Source organism: Nyctibius grandis, chromosome Z (assembly GCF_013368605.1).
Source record: "Nyctibius grandis isolate bNycGra1 chromosome Z, bNycGra1.pri, whole genome shotgun sequence".
Taxonomy (NCBI): Eukaryota; Metazoa; Chordata; class Aves; order Nyctibiiformes; family Nyctibiidae; genus Nyctibius; species Nyctibius grandis.
The window spans coordinates 93,071,208-93,093,055 of record NC_090695.1 but is presented as its reverse complement, the minus strand read 5'-3'; the positions used below and the strand labels follow the sequence as shown (position 1 = coordinate 93,093,055).

The 21,848-nt window shown below is 44.9% G+C and overlaps 1 protein-coding gene across 1 annotated transcript in view; it reads right to left on the bottom strand.

The window, feature by feature from the left end:
• FAM20C (FAM20C golgi associated secretory pathway kinase) overlaps positions 1-14,837 on the bottom strand; it is a 59,884-nt gene extending 45,047 nt beyond the window's left edge. Inside the window, exons 1-3 of the mRNA XM_068423711.1 lie at positions 13,278-14,837; positions 11,192-11,364; positions 2,065-2,143 (exon numbers count right to left, since the gene is read on the bottom strand). Of these exons, the coding sequence (XP_068279812.1) occupies positions 2,065-2,143; positions 11,192-11,364; positions 13,278-13,795 (770 nt within the window). The 5' untranslated portion in view covers positions 13,796-14,837. The remainder of the gene's footprint in view (positions 1-2,064; positions 2,144-11,191; positions 11,365-13,277) is intronic.
• Positions 14,838-21,848: the final 7,011 nt, after the last annotated feature.

Here is a 21,848-nt window from a genome sequence, read left to right as displayed (position 1 = left end):
AAGAGGCCAATGGGACAAGATGCCAAAGGAGCTCGGAAGATTTACACTAGCTGAGCATCTGGCTCCCTGTTCACTGTTATCAGAACGAAGACAAATGCTTGCAAACATCCTTATTCAAAATCACTAATGTGTTCAGCGATGCTCAGCACAAACACAGCATCGTTGCTACTGTAAGGTGTGGTGCCTGGGAACACAGCTGCTGAATGCTCTAATGCTGCTTTTTCCAGCGGTGTATGTAATGCAAAGAGTAGTGAGAAAATAGGGTGTTGCTGCCCTTCAAATCAAGCAAAGGGAATGATTAAGACATCATCATTTTCTGTTATTGTTCTAGTGGATGGTAGTAATTGCTTCTACACAGGAATGTGGCTATACCTCTATTGTCATCCATCATCTTGCCAAGGCTGAGTATTGTACAGTAGAAACGGTAAACTTTTGATTTGACCTCATTAGCATTCCGAGAATTACAATGTCATACCAATGATAAAGATTGAGATTATCTGCATCTCAGCAAATGGAGAAGAACAAATCACACACTATGTAAAAAGCCAACAGCACAACCACGATTCTGCCAACACTTACAGGCTGCTTGAACCCGCCTCATTCTTGATTTCGCACGTGGGACAGGACACAATTAAGAATTGTGCCTATATATGTCAAACTTGCAGATATAGGGAATGGACCCATGCACTGATCATCTGAGCATTCAGGGAGAGGGCAGAGAGGGGAAGCGAAGATGTTGGAGTAGATGCTCTCTGATACCGCCTTCCCTCTGACTTGTCAGTATTATCTGTGCTTCCTCTGACCTCTTCTAGGCAATCAGCGATCCACTAGAAACATGGAGAAATTTGTGTGCAATTTGGGAAGTAACACAGAGGCATTTGGCCTTCGCACAAATGCCTAGTGCTGCCTGGAAGTTCATAGGATTTCCTTGTGATTCCCAGGACAAATGCACATACGGAGGGCTCCTGCTCAAACTTGGGTTGAAGGGAAGTGGGACCAATTATTTGGCCCTTCTGGCAGTCAAGCAAGATCAAGTTAAATCTGTACTTGTCTGAGGTCAGTCTATAGCAAAATCTATAGTGAAACAGGGAATTTCTCAGTCTCCGGGCAGCAGCTTATCCCCTGAGCTGTGCTCCCCACTATAGCTGTAACACAATGCCAACACATATTCCAAACCACTCGTTCTTGGTTACTTTAGTCTTTTATGGACCATCTTAGAGGGAATTAACTGAACTTCCCTACAGTGGGAACAAAAGAAGGAAATTAATTTATTATTCCAGTGGTACCCTTGACACAGATATTGAGTAGCTTCATTAAACATTTTGCAGCCCCTAGTGTCTTTGCTAAACCCTCTACAATAAGCACAGAGTCATTTTCCTTCTTACAACACAAACACACAGGTCAGGATTCAGAACTCATTTACATCTGCTTTGTATCTGAATAACTTCCCTCATCTCAATGGGATCTGGGCAGGCGCAAATCAAGACTGCATCATCCTCGTCCTTCCCACTCTCTCTAGATTCATTACTTTGCAGTACCACTCTCAGATAAACTCATTTTCACAGAGTCAGCATAGCTACAGCCAAATGACTAGTACAACCCTTTAATACAAACAACTATAAATCAACAGATTAAATTATAATTTATCAGACAAATACTATTTAGCTCTCCCCAAAGCCGTTCTGAACCATGTCTCTTGTCTGGTCATACTCCAGAGGAACATTGACAGTAGATAAAGCTCAGACCTGCAGAGTAAGTTTACATAAGAAAGAAATGCTGAAAACATCCTGTATTTATGAAGGGAGGTTTCACCAAGATCAGAGTGAATAACGTTCCTGAGAAGACTGTAATGTATCTGAATCCTCCCCAGTATCTCTTCCAAAGCCCAGTATAGCAGGGCAAGCTTTCCGCAGCCTCTGAAGCTCTACCTTCAGCAGCAAGCCTAAGGAACCAGACACACTAACCATGAGACATTATACTACAGCAAACTTTTAACAGCTTATAAAATAGCAACAGGCTATTCCACCACAATTTCACTTTACAACACAGACTTTTTTTACTTACTTCATTGGTTTGAACAATGCTTGTCCATAGTTCTGGAACGTCATGATCAGCTTCAGCTGGGTGCCTCCTGATTTCATCGCTGTGGGGGAAAAAACAAAACCGCTTTAAAATGCTACATGTGGATCTACTTACATTCAGCTTCCTTGAAACAAAATCATACATCTTTTGCTCTGTTTTAGATTCAGCACTGCGGTATCTAAGCATCAAGCAGGGTAATCCTAACAGGACAATAGATTATTCTGTGGGTGCAGAGCACAGGGGAAGGCTTTGAGCTGCTGATCAGGACTAAAAATGGACTGTACTCCCTGACATGTCTTTGTCTTCTTCAGCTGGCCAGAGGCAGCCCAGAATGGGCTCCATAAGCACCCTAATTGAACAGTGTGTATAGGAACAGACCATTGCAGTCCTCTTTTCTCCATCTTCAATCTCTTTTGGACTTCTGTTAACAGGGACGCACACTGGGAAAGGAGATGGGGCACTTTCAAAGACAACTGCAGCTGGGATGTACAGTCCAAAGCACAGCAGACATTTTCTTAATTAAAAGTATGAGCAGATACTATAGCAATCTCTGATCTCTGCTGCAATTTTAATAATTGTTGCTGAGCAGTAGAGATATGTAAATTCATCTCCTCTATGCACAACGGATACGTATTCAAGCCCATCCATCAACTTCAAGGGATCCCAAGGTGGCTCGTACATGAGAGCAGAGCTGTGCCGAGCAGGTCGCTGGCTCTGCTGGGAGGGCAGGAGAGGGCTCGTGGAGGCGGCAGGGACTGCGGTCCACACTGCACACCGAGGGCCATCTCTGCTCAAACATTAAATGCACTCACTTCCCAGTTGAGAGCCCATGGGAATTTCAGACTGATGTTTATTCATACCAGTCCGAACAATTCGGACCATATCACGTTAACAGCCAGATATAGTGTTTATAAAGTTAAAGCAAACTTTTTAAAATATAAGAATTCATAAAAATGCATTTTATTTGATGATAAGGTTACTTAGAAAAGATAAATATATACTTTGGCAAACCAGCTGCTTTTCTACCATCTCAATCAAAACTGCTCTGAATAAATGAGATGACCTACACCCTGACTCCTTAATTCACTTCTGTGTTCGGAGAGGCAGGCCATGGCAGTCATGTCTGTGCAGATGAGTCAGTCCTTTAAAAATGCTTTCTATGAACGATCACATAATCAATCCTTTTCTTTACAGTTCTGACAAAACCTGTGTCAACTGGAGAACTACATAAATGTCAAGTTACCTTGCTCTGTAAATTTTGGCTTAGAGCTGCCCCTGTTCCACCTATATAGCTTGTACATTTTTTTTCTCTAACCAATGCCACTAGCTGCACATCCTTTTAATTGCTCATCTCTATGCCTTATTACTGATAGGTTATCAGCTCTCTTTCAGCACTTGTAATTTATATTTTTTCAACAAAATGCTATGCAAATCTGGTCAGTGTAATTATACTTCCCCTAGAATAAAATCCTTCCTGCCTTGCTGTTTTGCTGACCTCAGCCTTCTCTTACATTTCCAGTTTATCCCAAAGGAACAAATAAATAATTAGAAATCAAAGGGTGTTAGATAACTTGAACTGAACAGGTAAAGCAGAAGCACGTGGTTATCACATATTAAACTCCCTCTCTTGTGCAGAGCAGGTCAGTTGATCTGCACCTGAGGGGAGAAGGAGCAGTAGACCTTTTATACCCAGCCCGGAGCCTGAAGGCAATGAGAAGCAGCAATCCTCCAGGCAAAAACCTACATGTGCTGCCCTAGGACCATCACAGACAAGCTACGCATTCTGGAAACACTCCTGGTTAGTCTAGACAGCAAAGAGACAGCTGGACCTGCCCTTGCCTCACGCCACAGGGACCCATGGCCATGCCCAGGACCAGCCCCCACCACCTTCCCTGCCCACATGCAGCCTAAAGCGCAGGGTTTGCCCAGCTCTTTAAGGCACAACCTGTATTTGTACCCCTGTTCATGTGGGCTGTCTCCACTTAGGTCAGTAACATCAGCCTCAGTACCAAATGGCAGAATTGCCCCTTTCTGTTAGATACAACTCTCCCCACCTCCACCGATCTCGACATGGCTGCTTGCAGGCTGCTTGCATCAACTGAAGACAGGTTTTTTCTCTAAAATGTATGTAATTATGCTTCTTCACTCAATTCTGAGGAGCTCAGGGATTAGGGATTGGCTCCCTCTCCTCCATGCGACATATACGTCCAAAATACAGCAAAGATCCTGTAAGCCCATCAGAGAAAAGGGAAGGATAGGGCCTATTTTGAGGTATGGCTGGGAAGTTCCAGATACACTCAGAGGACTGGTTTCTCAGCAAATTGAAGCCACTCAACAGATAATGATTTTGTTAGCAGCCAAACTCAACAATGAGTGTGTCATCACCAAGCAGGGAAATGCATGAAGAAGATTAACAATTCAGAATAATTCTTCTATGAGACACAAAGGCCTGGCTTCCTGTCAGAAGGAACTGAGCTGAAGTAAGACAAAAGCATCTCCCTGGTCCTTTTAGATCCATCTTATTGTATTGCCTTAATTGGTTGCATTAGTAGCCTCAACCAAACACAAGTTTTGCTGGCATGTTGGCCCTGACTGCTGCTAGGAGTAAACTTTGGACCTCCCCAAAACAGAGGATGACATTGGTGGGAACAGTGTCCCATCATGCATTATGGCAGGGCATGCTGGAAGCCACATGCATCGTGGACAACAACACGTGCCAGAGCTCCATGTCAGCTTCCCCTCACATCATCCACACTTGCGTGCAGATATTCTCACTTTGGCTGCTCATTCAGTGCCGCAGATGTGCTGGCCAGGCTGGAGATGATTCAAAGCCACCCTCCAAATCCAGACTAGTTAGAGTCTAACATTGTAATCCCTGCAGAAACACCTGAGCTTAGACTGTCCTTTCGAACTCGACAAAACCCTTCATGCACCTCTAAACTAAGCAGACCTGGGAGCAGTCCAGGGTGCCCAAATCTTGGGGGGTGGCAATGCCAGAAAAGAGCTGATCTCACTGGAGATGATTCCCTCAGACCTCTAGGTCAGATTGCTTCCCTTGTCCTAATTCAGCATTACATCTGCCCAGTGGTTCCCCTCTCATTTTCTGAGCTGTATTCCTTCAGGAACTCCCTTTCCTGCTCAGACCTCAGTTAAACATGGTACTCTGGCCATTATGGCCAAACAGCGGGAGCCCCGTCATCTTCCAGGAGCTTATCCCAAACAAACATTGCTTGCTTACCTGGAGATGCCCTTGTCCCTTCACCTACTGCCCATTGGAACATTTCTGAAGAACTGATAATACCCAGAAGCAGCATATACAATTTTTCAAGAAAATGGAGGATGCTACAGCACTGCAGTCTGTCACGGCTACAATCAGCAGGCTTAGCTATTTTTAAGAAGCCCTTGCAATGTAAGGCTGTACTGACTCCAAGGGAAACTCTAGTCACACTCTGAATTCACCTCTTTTTTTAAGGTTTCTGAATACACTGTAACATCACAGGTCATGAACAGCTCTGTAAGAGACTTTATAAACCTGCTAGCTCCCAGCAGGTACCTCAAATCAAGTCTCATGTAGCTCCTGGATGTACTGGCACAGTGTTAAAAACAAATCCCAACACAATCATTACTTTTTATCTTCAGGCAACTCACCATCTCTCTTTTCCCCCACAGCAGAAGGAAATTGAAAGCAGTATTAACCCTTCCGGTTAACCCAGTGCAAGAGCTTTCGGGTGTGAACAGAAATCTTCCCAATTTTAGGAGGCTTTGCAAAAAATTCCCCGAGACATCTTTTTGCTTGAGTGTCTGTGGGATTAGAGTCTTGTCCAAAGACCAGTGAAACTGGTGGGATTCCTTCTGTTTTCTCTGATAGACTTTGGATCAAGCCTCCAAAAATCCCCACTCCTTTTACATCTATGAGCCTGTTGTCACAGTCGCGTGCCATGTCTACTACTTCTCCACCTTGTCCTCTCACCAATACAAGACCTGAATTCCCCTCCTGTTCCACGGACAACATCCAATATAAAAGATGCACTACCCATCATCTCTCAATTATCTTTTTATAACTGTATGCTACAGGATTTCTGACTCTCTCTTCTAAAGCATCTGGTACTAACCCCTAGCAGAGACTCAATATTGCCCAAGGGTATTTGACCCAAAAGGATTTGAAATCTGGATTGATCTGGCTTTCCAGCTCCTCTGTTTTCCTGCAGGATAGCCCTCATCCTACTGGCTTGTCTAGACCGTGTGGTCTTCTGATGGAGAGTGAGAGGCCCAACAGGACCTCTGAACCTGGCTTTTGGCCAGAATCCAGGAAACATTTTAAAATGTATTTAATTCTGCAATGCTAATGCCTGAGAAGTGAGATCCAGTCAAAGCCTGGGATGCAGTAACATGTGAAACAAACAGAGGACATTCAGATACATTTTGGATTCCTATTTATAGATCAAGCTTAAATCTAACATAAACATGTTGATTGGCTTTAGCAAGTAATACTCTGCCCCAGGCAAGAGACATGGCCCTGTTCAAGCTGTAAAGAACATATTTCAAAACAAATTCAAGCCCTCATCATCTCTTAATTTGTTCTTGTTCAGCCAATTCTGCTAACTTGTTTTTAAAGGCCCTTCTTGGTTTAGTCAAGAGAGCAAAAGACTTCTGGAGGGGAAGAGATCTGTGAAATCATTCAGAGGCTTTGTTGTACATTTTAAGTCCCCTCCTTTCATCTGGAATTGTACATTAAATCAATCTCTTGACTCTTGGCAGATTCACTGTTTTCTTATACAGTAAATCAATGGTGCTACATTTCATTATGTTTTTCACACGTTCTCAACAGCACTTTTTCCCTTCTTTTCGATGAGATTTTTTATCATTTCCTTTAGCATCAGAATTTAGGTTCAATATTTAGTATCTTGTCTTTTCCTTTTTTTTTCCCCTGACTTGAAGCAGAGTCCACCTTAGTTAATTGCATCATTTAGTCACTGCGTGAGTAATCTTGCGTGCTTGCTTTCTAATTACTGCCTGTACAAACTGAAGGCTTGTAGGTTCAGAAATGAACTCAGTCAGGTAATGTTTCCAAACCTTTCCAACCAGAGAATTTAAAGAATCAAAGAATAAAACCTAGCTAAGCACAGGAATCACAGAAGCCTGTTCTGCTCACAGGCAACCCCACAGCACTGCTCCACTGGACAGCAGTACAAGCAAGATCGAGGCCACACTGCTGCTACAATGCACCATGCCATATTTGTTGTTAAGCTGCTGACAGTGCTACCACAGTTATGAACAGACATCTTGTAAACATGCAAGAAAATAGCTAACTATGGTTATTTATGCATGCAATAAACAATTATGAAAGGCAAAGGAAATGTGCAATTGCCTGTGCACGTGCTGCCTCCGAAAACTGGGTTTCAGTGCTCAGTGGAAAAACAATTCTCTCTAGGCTCCTATTTATGGCAGGAGGAAATTTTCAGTGAATTAAATCAAATTAAGAGCTATCCCTTTATGCTGAACAAAATGAATAGGAAATATGTACATTAATGCAGGGCACAGAATACATCCTCAGCTTGAAAGCTCTGGGTAACCCTGTCCTTTTCCAGGCCAGCTCTAGGTGTCACTGTGGGAGCTGAATGCGATGCTCTTTCCCATCCATGGATTTGTTCCATTTAAACTTTAACATCAAGAAAATGTCACCTTGGTGCTCCCTGCTCTTGGGAATTGCTTCTGTCACCGTTTTCATTTTAAAATAACACTGCACATTACAGAGCCGTGTGAGCGGTTCTGATAGATGGCGGGGGATCAATCTGGTCACCACTCTCCTCCATAAATAATGCAAGCGGAGCAGAGAAATTACAATGTGGCTAAGAAAGCTGTGTAGCTGCAGTTTGGATCTAATTACTTTAGGTATCAAGAACCCGCACAGCAAATCACCTAATTCTATTAGAGAGAAAGCAAATCTGAACGCTGGGAAGAAACTGGATAAAGCAATATCCCATTTCATCTAATGCATGCAAGACTGTATATTTAACTGTCTTTCCTGCAAAAAGCAGCCTGAGGATTGGGCATTATGAAGGCTTCCATTTATTTTATACTTCTAACCTAGCATCTTTGCAGCTGCCTTAAAAAAAGAAAGCAAAAAGCAAAACAAAAATTTACCATAAGGAAAAAACCAGACAAATTAGAAGATATGCAGGACTATGCAAAAGAGTGTAACAGCCCTATAAATGTCCTTTGGTCAAATATGTTACTCTCTGTTAATCAGCTTACATGCTTTTGAATCCCTGCTGCAGCTCTGCAGTGAAGCTGAAAACCAGCAGGTATTATTTTAAAACATGTATTTTTAAACACCCAAAGAATCTGCAACATAAAGAAAGAGATGCTGTACTGTGTAATTAAAAAAAAAAAAAAAAAAAAAGCATATTAACAATACGCTCTTTCTTGCTTTGTAACCTGACTGAAAGCTCCTGAATCCCCACAAAGACAAGCAGTGGATGCTACCAGCAAAATTCAGATCCTGGCATCTCTCCATGTCCCCTTCCATTTCCATACGCTTGATTTTAGACTGAGATTTATGTGTAGGAATCATTCTCTGTCAGTTCCCGCAGTGACTGATACCAATATCAAATGTACCTCATATTTTACTTTATGGGAATTATACTGAATCATTGACAGAAACCATGGCGCTCTGTTTTTGTTAGGGGCATAAGAGGCCCTACCATGCTCTGAAGAGCCTTGTTCAAACATTAACAGAGACACAGTCCCATAGGAAAGAGCTAATAACAATCATAAATCTTCCTCTGTGGTCCCGTGGCCCTTTCCTCTCGTTGATCTGAAAGCTCTATCAAAATCGTAATTAATGGAAACCTCACGACACATCTATATGACGCATTAGGTGAAATCATGGCCCCAGGGAAGTAAATGACAAAACTTCCACTTACATCACCAGGGTTAGGATTTCACTCCTCTTTTTTACGATAACCATTTTGCTGCAAGGTTAACTGAAGCATAGAGAGGTTAAGCAACATTCCCGGAAGCACAAGTGAAGATCAAGCCCAGAAGATCAAGTGAAGAGTGAGTACTAAACTATTATTTCTCATTCCTAGCTCCCTTTTTCTCCCACCAGCTTCTACATCCCTACATCAACCTTAACCACCCCACTGCTCTGCAGAAGTGACAGACTTCATGGCTCAAATGTTGCCGAGTTTGCCTCAAACACTGCTCTCCTCCTGCATAGACAACACTGCTGAGCTCTGAAATGCTGAAGAGGTAAATAGAGATCGATACGCTTAGCAGCCATGCAGTACCAAACACCGCTACGGCCGATGCATTTTGTGTAAACCTCAATAGATGAGTCAGGAGATGGGTTTGGTTGAGCATCACCTCTGCACAGAGCTGGGGACAGCCTGGTCACTGCCGGGGGCACTGCTGCTCTCTGCGGGGGGCAGGGAAGGGCACAGCCTCCATCTTTTCCTCCTTAACGGATGTGCTCAAAGAGCAGTGTTAACATGTGTTATAAAGTGCTGGCTCAATCCTCGTTCACACATGTCACTAATATTCCAGAAATTGATTGGTATTGAGGGGAGAGGTCAGGAAAGGTGAGGGGTATGTCAAGGAGAAAACCACCCAGGACATGTCCGTACAAAAAAGCCCTTGTTACCCTCCCGTGCAGACCAGAGGAGCATGGGCAGAGCCTGCTGCTACCTGCGGTGTCACATCTGAGCTAGAAAAGGGACAATACATGGAGTTCAAATACATCCGAGCTCCTTCATTAGTCGTTCCGAACCAGAGTTTTGGGGACAGAAAATCCATCACAGGTTAATAAACGAGCCTGTGTTTGTCCTCTTTCATGAGCTGGGTGTACATTGGACCCCTGAATCCAACATGAGGGATGGCACCTGGGTGCCGCACACTGCTTTATCCCAAATCCTGCCCCAGCAGAGCTCAGAGCAAAGGGCAGCTCAACTCATGGAGGCGAAGCTCTCCTCTGTGGCATCCTGCGTTTTACACCTACTCCATCTGGATCAGCTAAATCAGCCCACTCCTGGTGACCGAGGATCTCCCTTATTCCTGCTCAGCAGCCACTGTGATTCACACGATGGAAAATGTAAATCTTAGGGCTGCTCGGGCTATTCTCGCCCAGGCCATTTCCTGCTGAAGCCAGGGGAATTTTTGCCTTGCAGGGTTAAAGACCTGCTGACCTCATCCCACAGTGCCGACACACCATCAGCACTTTTACAGAGCTCCTGCTATTTCATCCCTCTGAAACGGACTTAGCAGCTTTGTGGTCACGGTAAGTAACTTCATTTTCTGTGCGGCGGACGGAAACCGCTGGCTGTGCTGCAGCTCTCTACCTCTGGAAACCACGGGGTGTGCATTTGTTTAGTATCCCAGGACATTCGTTTGGGGTTGTGTGTTTTTTTTTTCCCTGCGCCGCTACACAGCTAAATTCAAGGAGACACAAGTTGTCATTAAACAGCCCTGGAGAAAAGCCCCGAACTGTGTCACCTTGTTTAACCAGAGCCAAAGGTTGACATGGGCATATCCCCGTGGTGGATTTACAAGCAGAACAAACAGAGCTGAACTCTGCTCAGCGGAAGGCTGGCTCGCCTGGAGCTCCCTGCGCGATGCCTGGGGAAGCTGCAGCTCCGCAGAGCCCTGCGGCGCCGGATGCTCCCGCAGCCATCGCTGCAGGGCTGCAGGTCAGCTGCCTCTCTCCTTCCTCCGGAAGATGAGCGCTGCCAGACACAGCCTTTTAAATAATAATCAGCTAATAATACAAATCTAGCTCGTGCAAGATGCTATCTGCTTTTGCCATCCTTTTTTTAATCATCATAGTTATTTTAAAGAACCGAATAGGTCACTTTCAGCCTGATCATGACTAAAAGATCTCTGAAATGAATGGGGTTTGCCTTGCTGGCAGACTTTTCAGTTATTCAGGTAGTACAGAGCTGGCAATATCTCTTTATGTTTAGCAGGGAAAACAGTGCAGAAGTCGGGAAGCAAGAAGTCATGTTGTAGGCACGCCGGAGAGAAGCCATGCAAAATATTAATATTCAAACAGCAATGAGATCCAGAACAATGAGCAAATAATCATAAAAAAAGTATATATATACGAACATACCAACACTGGTTATCTTTTGGGAGACCAGGTCTTGTAGTAAAGCCTCAATTGCAGGATTATGTCTGGAATACAACTCGTACCGATTAATGCCAATGTGGAATTTCAACCAGTTTGGGTAGGAGTCTATGGAGGTTTCTCCAGTTGGCAAAAATGCTTCATTATCTTCATTTTGCCTACCACCAAAAAAAAAAAGAACACAACAAAAACCCAAAAATGAGGAGAAAGAAATAATGTTACAGTTTGTAACAGGCATCAAGAAACAGGGCTTCAAAATGTGACAACTTGGAAAGGAAAAGCACTACAGACGCGGGAGAAGTCCCCAGTTTGTCCCTGCGCCTGCTGCACACCGGGAGCCTGCTCCCACCTGGGGCCAAGGGGGAGACAGATTTTCACCTCCACTCTTCATGCCTGATTTAAAGCCCATTGCAGTCAGGAGCAAAATTTAGAGTGACATCACTGAGCGCTATCAGAGGCCCTTAAATTACAGAAACACAGAGCTGCAAGTTTTACACTGTGTTTAGGCTGTATTACTTTGCACACATCTTTTAGAAGTTTGACCCAAACGACAGTATCATCCCGAATCTTTATTTGGGACCTGGGTGTGGAAACCGAGTGCGCAGCAGTAACTTGACCTGTTGTACCAAATGCTCCCACTCTCTCATCTTCTCTTTTTTAAATACAGAGAATGAGCAGAAACTGGATCACTCTGACCTAGTTGCTAAAGAATAACTCTGGACAGTTTTGCCCCTTCTCTAGCAGTAGGATACTATAACAGAAAAAAATTGTTAAAATGACTTTTAACTCCTAAATTTCATGTTAATTCTGTGAACTTTGGCTGCAGCCACTAACAAAAACACATACAACAGGCAGCTGCACTGTGGATATCAATGATAATTTCACTCTTCACCTACTGGGTACACTATCATGTATCTCCGATCCAGAAGTCCTCTCTGCTTTTAGTCATCTCCAGATGTTCATACGTTTGTGACTCTTTTTTTTTTTTCTTTTTTCCTCTCAGAGAAACCAGAACTTTTTCAGGTTATTTCACTTCACAGTTTTGATTACTAGATGGAAGGGGCCTGGACAACTCACATGCTCATGAGGCAGAAATATTTATCCTCTCTTTTTAAAGGGTTAGATCATGCTGGCTGCTCTGCGGCTTGACAGAGCTTTTGCACGGTACAATGCAGCTGTTTAAGCATTACAACATCAGTGGGTTTGGAAGAGGGTGCTATTGTATTAGACAAGCCTTTTGATTTTTCAGTCATTGAAATTTCTCAGCATTTCTTACAAGCCAAGAGGGCATACGATTCACGGAGGCAACTAACTGCTTTGAAGGATGCAGAGCAGCAGAGGTGCTGGGACACTGGGAATTAATTGAGGATGAAAAATGTAGCGCAGATCAGATCTGGAGGGCAGAAATACCTGCTAGGACGAATGCTTTTGTTATATTAGACCTTCCTTTTGAGAAAAGTTAATGTATTACTGCCTGGTCTCACTACTTAGCCCCTACACCTCTTGAGTGCGAGACCAGGAAGGTGTCGAAGAGGGAGGCTCACTGTGTGTTCGCCCTCTTTCTTGGACTCTTTGTCTGGTAGCATCTGCCTCTGGCTACAGCTGGGGATGGGATATGGGGCATACAGACCCTTTGGCCTCAGTACTCCAGCCTTCTCGTGCTCTTGAGTTTGTTCTACATTTCATGGCACTTTTTTTTGAAGGAACACAACCAGCCAAGCCTGTGTCCGATTTATTTTCCTGGTGACACTGAATCGCTCTGTTTAACCCTCTACCTACTCAAACCAGCCATGACATCAATTCTTGTGAACGCCCGGGTAAAAATCTACATTATAAAGCGGAAGGCAGCGACCCAGGGAAGCGCCGTGCCACGTTTCCACACCGATTGCCCAGCACCCCACCGGGCCTCCCCCCCACTCCGGGGTCACCCCTGCCCGGGGCAAACCGCACGCTTGGTACCGAGCCCCCCCGCCCCGAGCCGAGCCGAGCCGGGCCAAACCGGGCAGGGTCCCCGTGTCGTGGCCCCCCCGCCCCGCGCCCGCCCCCGGCCCGGTACCGGCCCAGTACTCACCACTCGGGCTGCTCGGCCGCTCGGGGGTTGAACCTGATGTCGCTGTTGACATTGAAGAGGAGGTCGCCGTCGGCGAGCGGGGGCAGGGCGGCGCGGTAGAGCGGGTGCTGGAAGAGGGCGGCCAGCGGGGCGGTGGCGGCGGCGGGGGGCGGCGGGCGCGGCGCCCCGGGGGCGATCAGCCGCCGCGTCCGCGCCGCCGCCGCCCCCCCGCCGCCCGCTCCGCCGCCGCCGCCGCCGCCGCCCGCCGCCCGCTCCGCCGCTTCCCGCGACTGCGAGGAGAGGTTGGAGGCCGGCTCGGCGCTGAAGTCCTGCAGGATCCGCAGCGTGTGCTTGCTGGGCCAGCGCGGGGCGGCGCGGGGCGGCGCGGCGGCGGGCGGCGGGCAGGAGCAGCCGGGGCGGCCCTCGGTCCCCCGCCGCTCCAGCCGCGGCAGCAGGTCGATCATGATGTGCATGGTGCAGGCGACGAGGAACACCATGAGGATCAGCACCCGGAACTTGCGGACCAGGAGCATTTTCATGGCCGGGGCGGCTAATAAATTACCGGGGGAGAGGGAGGGAGGGGAGGCGGCGGGGTCGGTCGGGAGAGCTTTCGCGGAAAAAGCCCGGGCGAGCGTGGGTCTTCCAGCCCCCGCCCCGGGGCTCTGGCTTTCTCCTTTCGGATCGGGAAGCGAGCGATCAAGTCAATAAAGTTATCTCCATAGGCGCCGAGAAATAAGCAGGCTAAAAACAATAGGTCCTCATTTCTCAGTATCATCAAGAACTTAGGAGGGGGAGGGAAAATAAAATAAAAAGGAAAAAACAAATTTAAAAAAGGAGCACCGGACCAAGCCCTTAAAATCAATAGGAAAACAATGCCAGCGGCATTGCACTATATAAAGCCATCTGTTCACGATTTCTCGCTCTTTTTATTACAGGGATCACAACAAATAGGGAAAGCCGGTTCTTGAAGAGAAACCGGCATCTGACACTAGGTCTGATTAAATAAAATATAAAAAAAAAAAAATAGACGGGGAGGAGGGCAAGGAAGAATAATATTAAGAAAACCTGTACAGAAAGGCGACAGAAGAAAAAAAATCATCCATAATATTTGGCTGTGCTGGAAACGCTGACTCCCTTCCTTTGGATTTGACCAGTGATGCAGCAGAAGCACTCTCCCGCTCGCTCTCGCTCCCTCTCTTCTCTGAGACTGTTTAAGAACATTGGCTGGTAAATAATTTTCTTAGAGCGGTTCCAGTTTCTTCATCCATTGCGTCCAGTGCTTGGGAGAGATTAATATGTTCAACTGAGATCAAGTCTGGGTGGCTGCTGTATCCGAGCTGGGGTTTTGCTTTGGCTTAGGTTGGTTTTTTTTGGCTGCAAAACTGTCTGATGGCACAACTGCAACATAAAGGTTAAATATGGCACAGGAAAAAAAAAAGGGTGGGGGAGGATTAGAGGAAAGAAACTAATATAAATCAGTAGAGGTTCTTTTTAGCGAAGAGGTCCCGTCTTTGATCTCTGCTGGGTCTTACAGATCTGCCTTTTAGAGAGAAAAGGAAGAGAGAAGGGGGAGAGAAGGGAAGAGGGGGGAGAGATCTTTGGCAGGTGCAGAGTGAAAACCTCTTTCAGCTACACTGAATTCTGGAGACTGGTTGGACTAGTAGCTCTGCAGCTCCAGCTTTCAGTGGGTGTGTTAAATATTATGAGCGAGCCATGATTCCTGCCTTCCTCACGTCATAGTTAGGAGATTGGCTAAATAAACGCTACAGTGATAGTAACAGGAAAACCTCAACCAAAAGCGTGGTTTTTTTTTCCTCTCCTCTCCTCCCTCCTTCCCACCCCCGTTTTCATTCTACTGCAGCTCCAACTGGGGCAAGAAGAGGGCGTCTGTTCCACAAAGGTTTGCAAAATAAAAAAAAATAAAAAAAAAAAACCAACACAATAATAAAGTGGTAGCAGAGAGGGGAATCTGCGCTAATAGCCTTGCAAAGTGTGAGCGCACGGTCTGTGTGCCCAGGCTGGGAGCGGCGATTCTGCTCTGTCATTGTCTGGGCTGGAGAGCAGCTGGCCCTGGCCGCCCGCTCCCCCTCACAGCCAGCCCCTTGCCGGGGCAAGGTCAACACGGAAAACTCTGTGCTCCGCTTCCTCCAGAGGAACAGTCTTTATTTTTAATCCGAGATCCTGTGGGCTGTGATAATCCGTGAGCGTGCTACGGGGTAATCTGCCCTCCCTCCTGCTGCCGTTGGCTGCGCAGGCAGCTCTGTGGCCTAATGGCTAATGGCACCGGTGGTCCCGGGCCTAGGCTGGCCTCCGGAGCCCAGCGAGGGCTGATGGTGCCTAAGGCCAGGGGCTGTCAGGAGGGACAAGCCACTCCAACGGTTTTCAGGTGATCGGGCAGCGGTGCTCTGGGCTGCTGATTTTATCTTTGGGAGGGGGCTCCCTTGGATTTTATAGTCCCTTGCAGGGCTCAAACAGTCATCAAGTGGGGCTGCAGTAGGAATGAGAAAGGTACTGTGCTTCGGCCTACCACCTTTCCACAGAATCATCTCAACACTGATTGTGCTGGCCCATTTTTCCCTGGATTAAGCAACATTAAAGTATTTCTTTCCCTCAAGAAGTACTTTTTCCCCCTAGGCTCCATCCAGTACTGTTCCCTCACTGGGAGCTTCTGCAGAGCCTTGGGCTCTGCACTCCCCTGAAACACATCCATGCACTGTAGCAGTGTCACCATGTTTTGGACAAGGGAATTCACTGCTGTTCCAATGGGAAAAAAAAAGATTGAGGAAAAAAAGAGCAGACAGGTCCGTGATCCTATGGACTGCCCTGTACCTTTATGGAGGAACAAGACTTCCTGTCCTAGGGGGACCTCTTGGTACCAGGGTTCAGGTATACAGCACACTGTAGATGCAGCACTTTGATTCCCATGGAAGCCATTATGTCACCCTGGAGCTTTCAAGTACAGGTGTACTTAATCATAGCAAAACATTTTGCTATGGAGTTAGAAGCAAGGCTTTCCATCTTTTCACCAAGGTCAGCTCAAAGGACGTCTGATTAGTTGGCTGAGGACAGTAACACTGGTTCAGCGTGTGCCATTGCCTCCCATCACTGCTCAATAGCAGGTCTGTATGGTTCTGCTTGGGGAATTGAGTTTGGTTCATAAGTTAACTATCTCTCTATGCAGTGAGCTAAAGTTCAGCTTATTTTAACCTAATTTAGCAAGTTGGCATTTTAGGTCCATCAGGAAGAGCCTTGCAGTTTTGGTTCAACTGGGGAACCCACTTCTGCTGGAAGGGGATATGATATGTGATGGGGGTTCAGCATGAATGGCATGTGGAAGGCCGTCTCTTTGGTTTGTTTGTTTTTTGGGGTTTTTTTTTGCCTGCTTGTGGCTGGAGCCTTTCTCATGCTGAGCTTCTGGTGCTGTCTCTTAGGGAACTCAGCTGATCTGGATTATCAATCAAGCCCACAGAGACAAAAGGAAGCAGGTGGAAGCTGGAGTCTCTGTCCCAGGGAGTGGGGTGATGGAGGAGAGCAGCTAAAGCCGGTACTCTAGGAGGGGTGAGTGCAAGGTATACAGTTCTCTGTGTATCACTTATATTCCATTTGCTGTGGCTTTTTTGAGGGGTTCTGGGTGAGCTGCTTGTAGCACTTCATGTAAGGATAGATAATATGACACATTTTCTATTTTAGCATGGCACAATAGGGTTTGTAGGTTACAGGTTGTAGCTATGGGGTTTTTTTTCTTAGTGTCTGATGTGTTAAAGCTGAAGGCTATGGTATTAGATGGGGGGTGAGCCTTAACAGGTATGATGAAGAGACTTGAAAATTACTTAAATGTGTTTTTTAACTTAAAGTTGTTTGAATACATCTATTACTTTGCAGTAACAGAACATTGTGTCAAATGTGTTGTAACTACATGCAAGAGTTATATAATGAAAGTGAGATAAGCTTTGAAATATAAGCAACTAAATGTAATTAATTACATGGCTTTTAAAAGGTGAAATAGCAGTACCATGAAGAAATAACTCCTTCCTTGAAACTGCATTTTATTTTGTTCTCATCAGTATGACCTTTGGTGTATATTGACTATCTGGTTAAGTATAGTTTCATCTAAATTGTGGCTGCCTATGAACTGAATCTCTCTAACTCTATTCCATGAGCTTTTTTTCCTTTAGTCTTTCAAACATTTGAGTTTTGTCTGAAGATGGGAGTCTGGTGGATGTACCCTGTTCTTCTCTGTAACTGACCTTTGTGGACAAGTTTTGCCAGGACCAAAGTTCCCTAGAGATGTTAATAAAGGAGAACTGTATTAACTCTACATTTCTTCCCTCAGCTTGCTTCTTTTTTTTTTTTTTTTGTGGGATTTGAAGGAACCGAGTCTCACTTATGAAAGATTATGCTTACTACTTTAGGGGAGCTTTTCTATAGTGTAAATAGCACCCATAAGCTAGTGAAGTCACAATGTTGAAAGAGCAAGTGTCACCAGCTGAAGAATCTTCTGTGATGACCTGCAATGGAGTTATGGCTCTATTGGCCTGCAGCTTTGAGGTGCCCATCAAGGGTAAAGGACACCTCACCCCAGTTTGCTAAATAAGCAGTAACACCTGCTTTTAGCATGTCTGATTTAAAAAAAAAAAAAGGCCCATGGGGTCTTTTAATTCACTGTTCTCAAGCACTGCTTGTTCTTTGGTGATTGAGGATGAAGAGTGCTGGTAACCCAGGTGCGGGCAGCAAAGGAGGGCAGTTCCTGCTGTGATCCTCTCTTGTACCTCCTGTGGGTCCCTTGGGCTGGTGCCATCCTTACATGGACAAGAGGATGTCTCTCTGCCCTGGTCCCAGACTTCCCAGCCTCCTCAAAGTCTTTGGAAGCATCTTACAAACTGTTTAACTTGGTCTGCCTTCAGTGTGAAGTTCTCTGTTCATGTTAATAGTCTGCAAGTATATTTTTCCTTAAATTGCCTGATATCTTTCAGGCTTCAGTCTTTCCCAGCAGGGTTGAGCAGATGCTGTTACCTGAATCAGCTTTTTTGTTTGTCTTATTCAATGCAATAAAGCAAGCTTTAAAGGAAAATAAAAATCAGATAATTCTTAGTTTCTCAACTTCATTATCTACCTTTACCCATTGATATGGTCATCTGTGAAATAAGATGCACTGGCTAGTTGGCAAACAGCAGACAGCAAGCTTGTGGCTTTCCTTTTGGACTAAGGGGCAATGTGTAATTCTGTTTCCTGAACCTTTCTTACTCCATCCTGGAGACTGTTAACAATCAGCACCAGTAGTATATTACAACCCCTCTGTGCCTCTAAGCTATGCTGATTGGTAAAGCAAGGGAATGAAGCCAAGACACATCTAGCTTTTCCCTCTCCTATGTGGTTCCATTTCTAGCACATGTCCACAAGAGGAGGATACCAGCCTCCCTGCTTTCCCGTTGATCTTTCCCATGAATAGGTGCAAGAATACAACCCTGATCTTGTTATGGAGCCAATGCACCTTGGGGGTGAGTGAAGGGGCTCCTCCTGCCTCTCTAATCATCTGTTTGGGAACACAGAGTCAGTGACAATCTCACAGTTGCATTCCTGTTGGTGGCCCCATGGGGCTGGCAGGGAGCCTGGTGTTTGGGCCAGGCTGAAGGTGGGAACCTGAATATCTGCTGGGTTGGGAGGGCTGAGGTGGCTTGTGGTCAGGAAGCCACAGACTGTAGATGCATGAAGCCTGTAAGATAAGTAAGGAGCTGGGCTGCAGGTCAGGACAGCCTGGAAATTGGGCAGCAGGTACAAGATGAGGAGCTGGCAGGGCAGATGGGCTGAGGGACCAGGTCCAAGGGCTACCAAGGCTGGTGCAGCTTCCCAGGATGACCTCATTGCTGAACCTGGGCAAGTGTGAGCTTGGTGCAGGAGAGCTTTTGTGCTTGTGCCAGGGTCTGGAGTGTATGTGACCCACACCCAGTAAGGGAATGGTTCCCTTTTCCTGCTGCAAGGGAAGAAATGGGGATTTGTGTTCAGCCAGCTGGATTTCAGTTTTACCTCCCTGTCTATGTACCTTGATGCTCTGGCCCCTTCACTTTCAGTGCAGCATTTGAATGCAAGTTACCTCCTCCTGGTTTCAAACATTTGTCTACAAGACTTGGAGTTGATGGGAAAACAAAAATTTTGCTAACTGCTGACTGTTGTTCAACTCTTTCTTCACACAAGCTTTCAACCAGAGACCTGGTGTGCATAGAGCCATAGAGTCTTTGTAATAATGCCTATTTTGGGTAGTTTCAGTTGTTGTTTATTATTTTACTTTCCAAGGTCTTGGGCTCAGTAAGAAAAATGTAAATATTTCTCCTTATCTAAACTGTCTTTATATGGAATCCCAGTACATGGCCAACAGCTTTTTATTTCTGCTGTGCTGCATGTTGGACCAGCATTACCACTCTAATTGCTAGCATAATGTAAACAAGGAAATAATAAGTTCTTAATGGAATATTATGACATCAATAAGTTATTGCATACAGCTCATTTCAATAATTTCAATGAAATCAAGTTCCTTACATCAACTCTCTATTTTTTTTTTGGCCATTGAATTAAAATATCTTTCCTCTGTTTTTTTTTTTGGGAGTATTTGAATGTTGCTGGAAATTTCACATTGAATTACTACAGTCTCAAGCCAAGATTGCTTTGGATCTAACAGGCTTTTTAATTTGGTATTGCGAAATAACACTAAGCAATTTCTTGCATGTTCTACCTGTGTTTTTATTTAATAATACAATCAAGAATTCAGGAGTGGTTATTGTCGTAGGTACTGGCATTTCTTCATTGTTTTGTACATGAATTAATAGCTTATCTGCTGGTGAAATCTGTGTAGATGTTTATTTTCCCCATTTTTGTCTGCTTGCCTCACTGAGCAGTGACAATGGTCAGTGTACGTGATAATGTGTTCAGGTAAATAAATGAAGCACGGTTTTGGGTGAGTAAACATACCCAGCTATTATTTTCTGTTATAACGGTTTACAGCTTTCTGAGGTAAGGCCTGAATGCAGCAGGGCAAATTGTAAGTCAGGCCTGATTGCACATTTTCAATCAACGTAATATTTTTATTGTTACTCCTAATGGAAAAAATGGATTTTTCCTTTCTGAAAACCTCTGTCTATGATGCTGGAAGTCCTGAGGGCATCACATGCCTGGCACCTGTGGTGATGCTGCCTAGGGTGCTCTTTCTGCTCTCCCTCTTTCCCCCCCCTGTGAAGATTCATGTGCTGACCCAGTTTATTGGTGCTTTGCCTTATAAACACAGATCACACTGGTAATCTGATAGGTACTGCATATTAATGTTCTGCACTGTGAAAATCACCTTTATTGCCAAGGAATATGCTTGATACTGAACAGAAGGCAATTCCATAAGCTTGACTTCAAACAGGTATCACTGATCCTTCATACTTCAAACAGGTATCACTGATCCTTCATAAACCAGAAAGAAGTTGACTATGAAGTGGCCCATTAATACACTTTTTAAAAAAAGAAAGCAAACCAATGTTGTCTTGGTTGCCTTCCAGCCCAGGATTTTGTTAGCTATGTGATATTGTTTAAACAAATCTTGAGCAAATCTCCTCTCCCAAATCAAACAGGCAGTGTGGCCAGCCATTCCTTCCTGTAATGGTTTTGCTAAGGTTGACTGGAGGGGCATTGAGCTGCAAGTTTGAGCTAAATAGTGATGAAAGGAGGGGCATGTGATTGGCTTCCCCTGTTACCAGCAGAGCTGGCTGGTACTGTCAAATCATCAGTGCTGGGCAAAGGGTGGCTCATCCTGGAAGTGCATCACCAGCTTCAACTGATTTCAGAAAGCCAAAGCTTTCGGCTTCAGCCTTTTTCTTTGAGCGTTCCTGTTCTTTAATTTGGGATACAATATTCTGTATGATCCAAAAACCCAGGGATTGCTTGGGAAACCTGTTGAAAGCAGAGAACTCATTATTATATTAAGGCAATGAAACAGAAGGCTTTTCCCTGCCTGTTTGTTACTCCTCAGCTGTTGCTGCAGCAGATCAAGGGTTAGCTCCTCAGCTGGTTTCAGCTGGCCTTTATTTCAATGAAATGCCCTCTAATTATATCAGCTGAGGTTCTGGTCCACAATGCTTAATTATTCCATTGGCCGGAAAAAAGAGCTGCCTGGCAATGCAAGAACAAAACCTGTTATTGTTGTTGCTAGAGCAATGTGATTGGCTTGTGGAGAGATCACATTTGCTCTAGTCATTCAAGTAGAGTAGTAATCTTGCACATAGCTGCATTACGGAGGGGCTGAAAAATTACCTTAAGTGGTAGGATGTCATAAAGAAAATTAGCTGTTAGGAGGTTGTGTTCTTATCTAAAAATGATTATTTAAACTAAGTCAAAACAAATTATCTTGATGTGCATGACATAAGAGCATGCACTACTTGAGTTATCATAATTTCATCTTCCTATAATAACTGATTCCTTTAAAAAGATTTGTGATTAAATAACCTGTATTCCTTGTGGACTTTCTGAGTTCAGGTAATAGTGCATGAATCTTTTTAAAGTATATAAAACATGGCTTGCTAAATTACACATAAAATCATTTTGCAGACTCATTGAAAT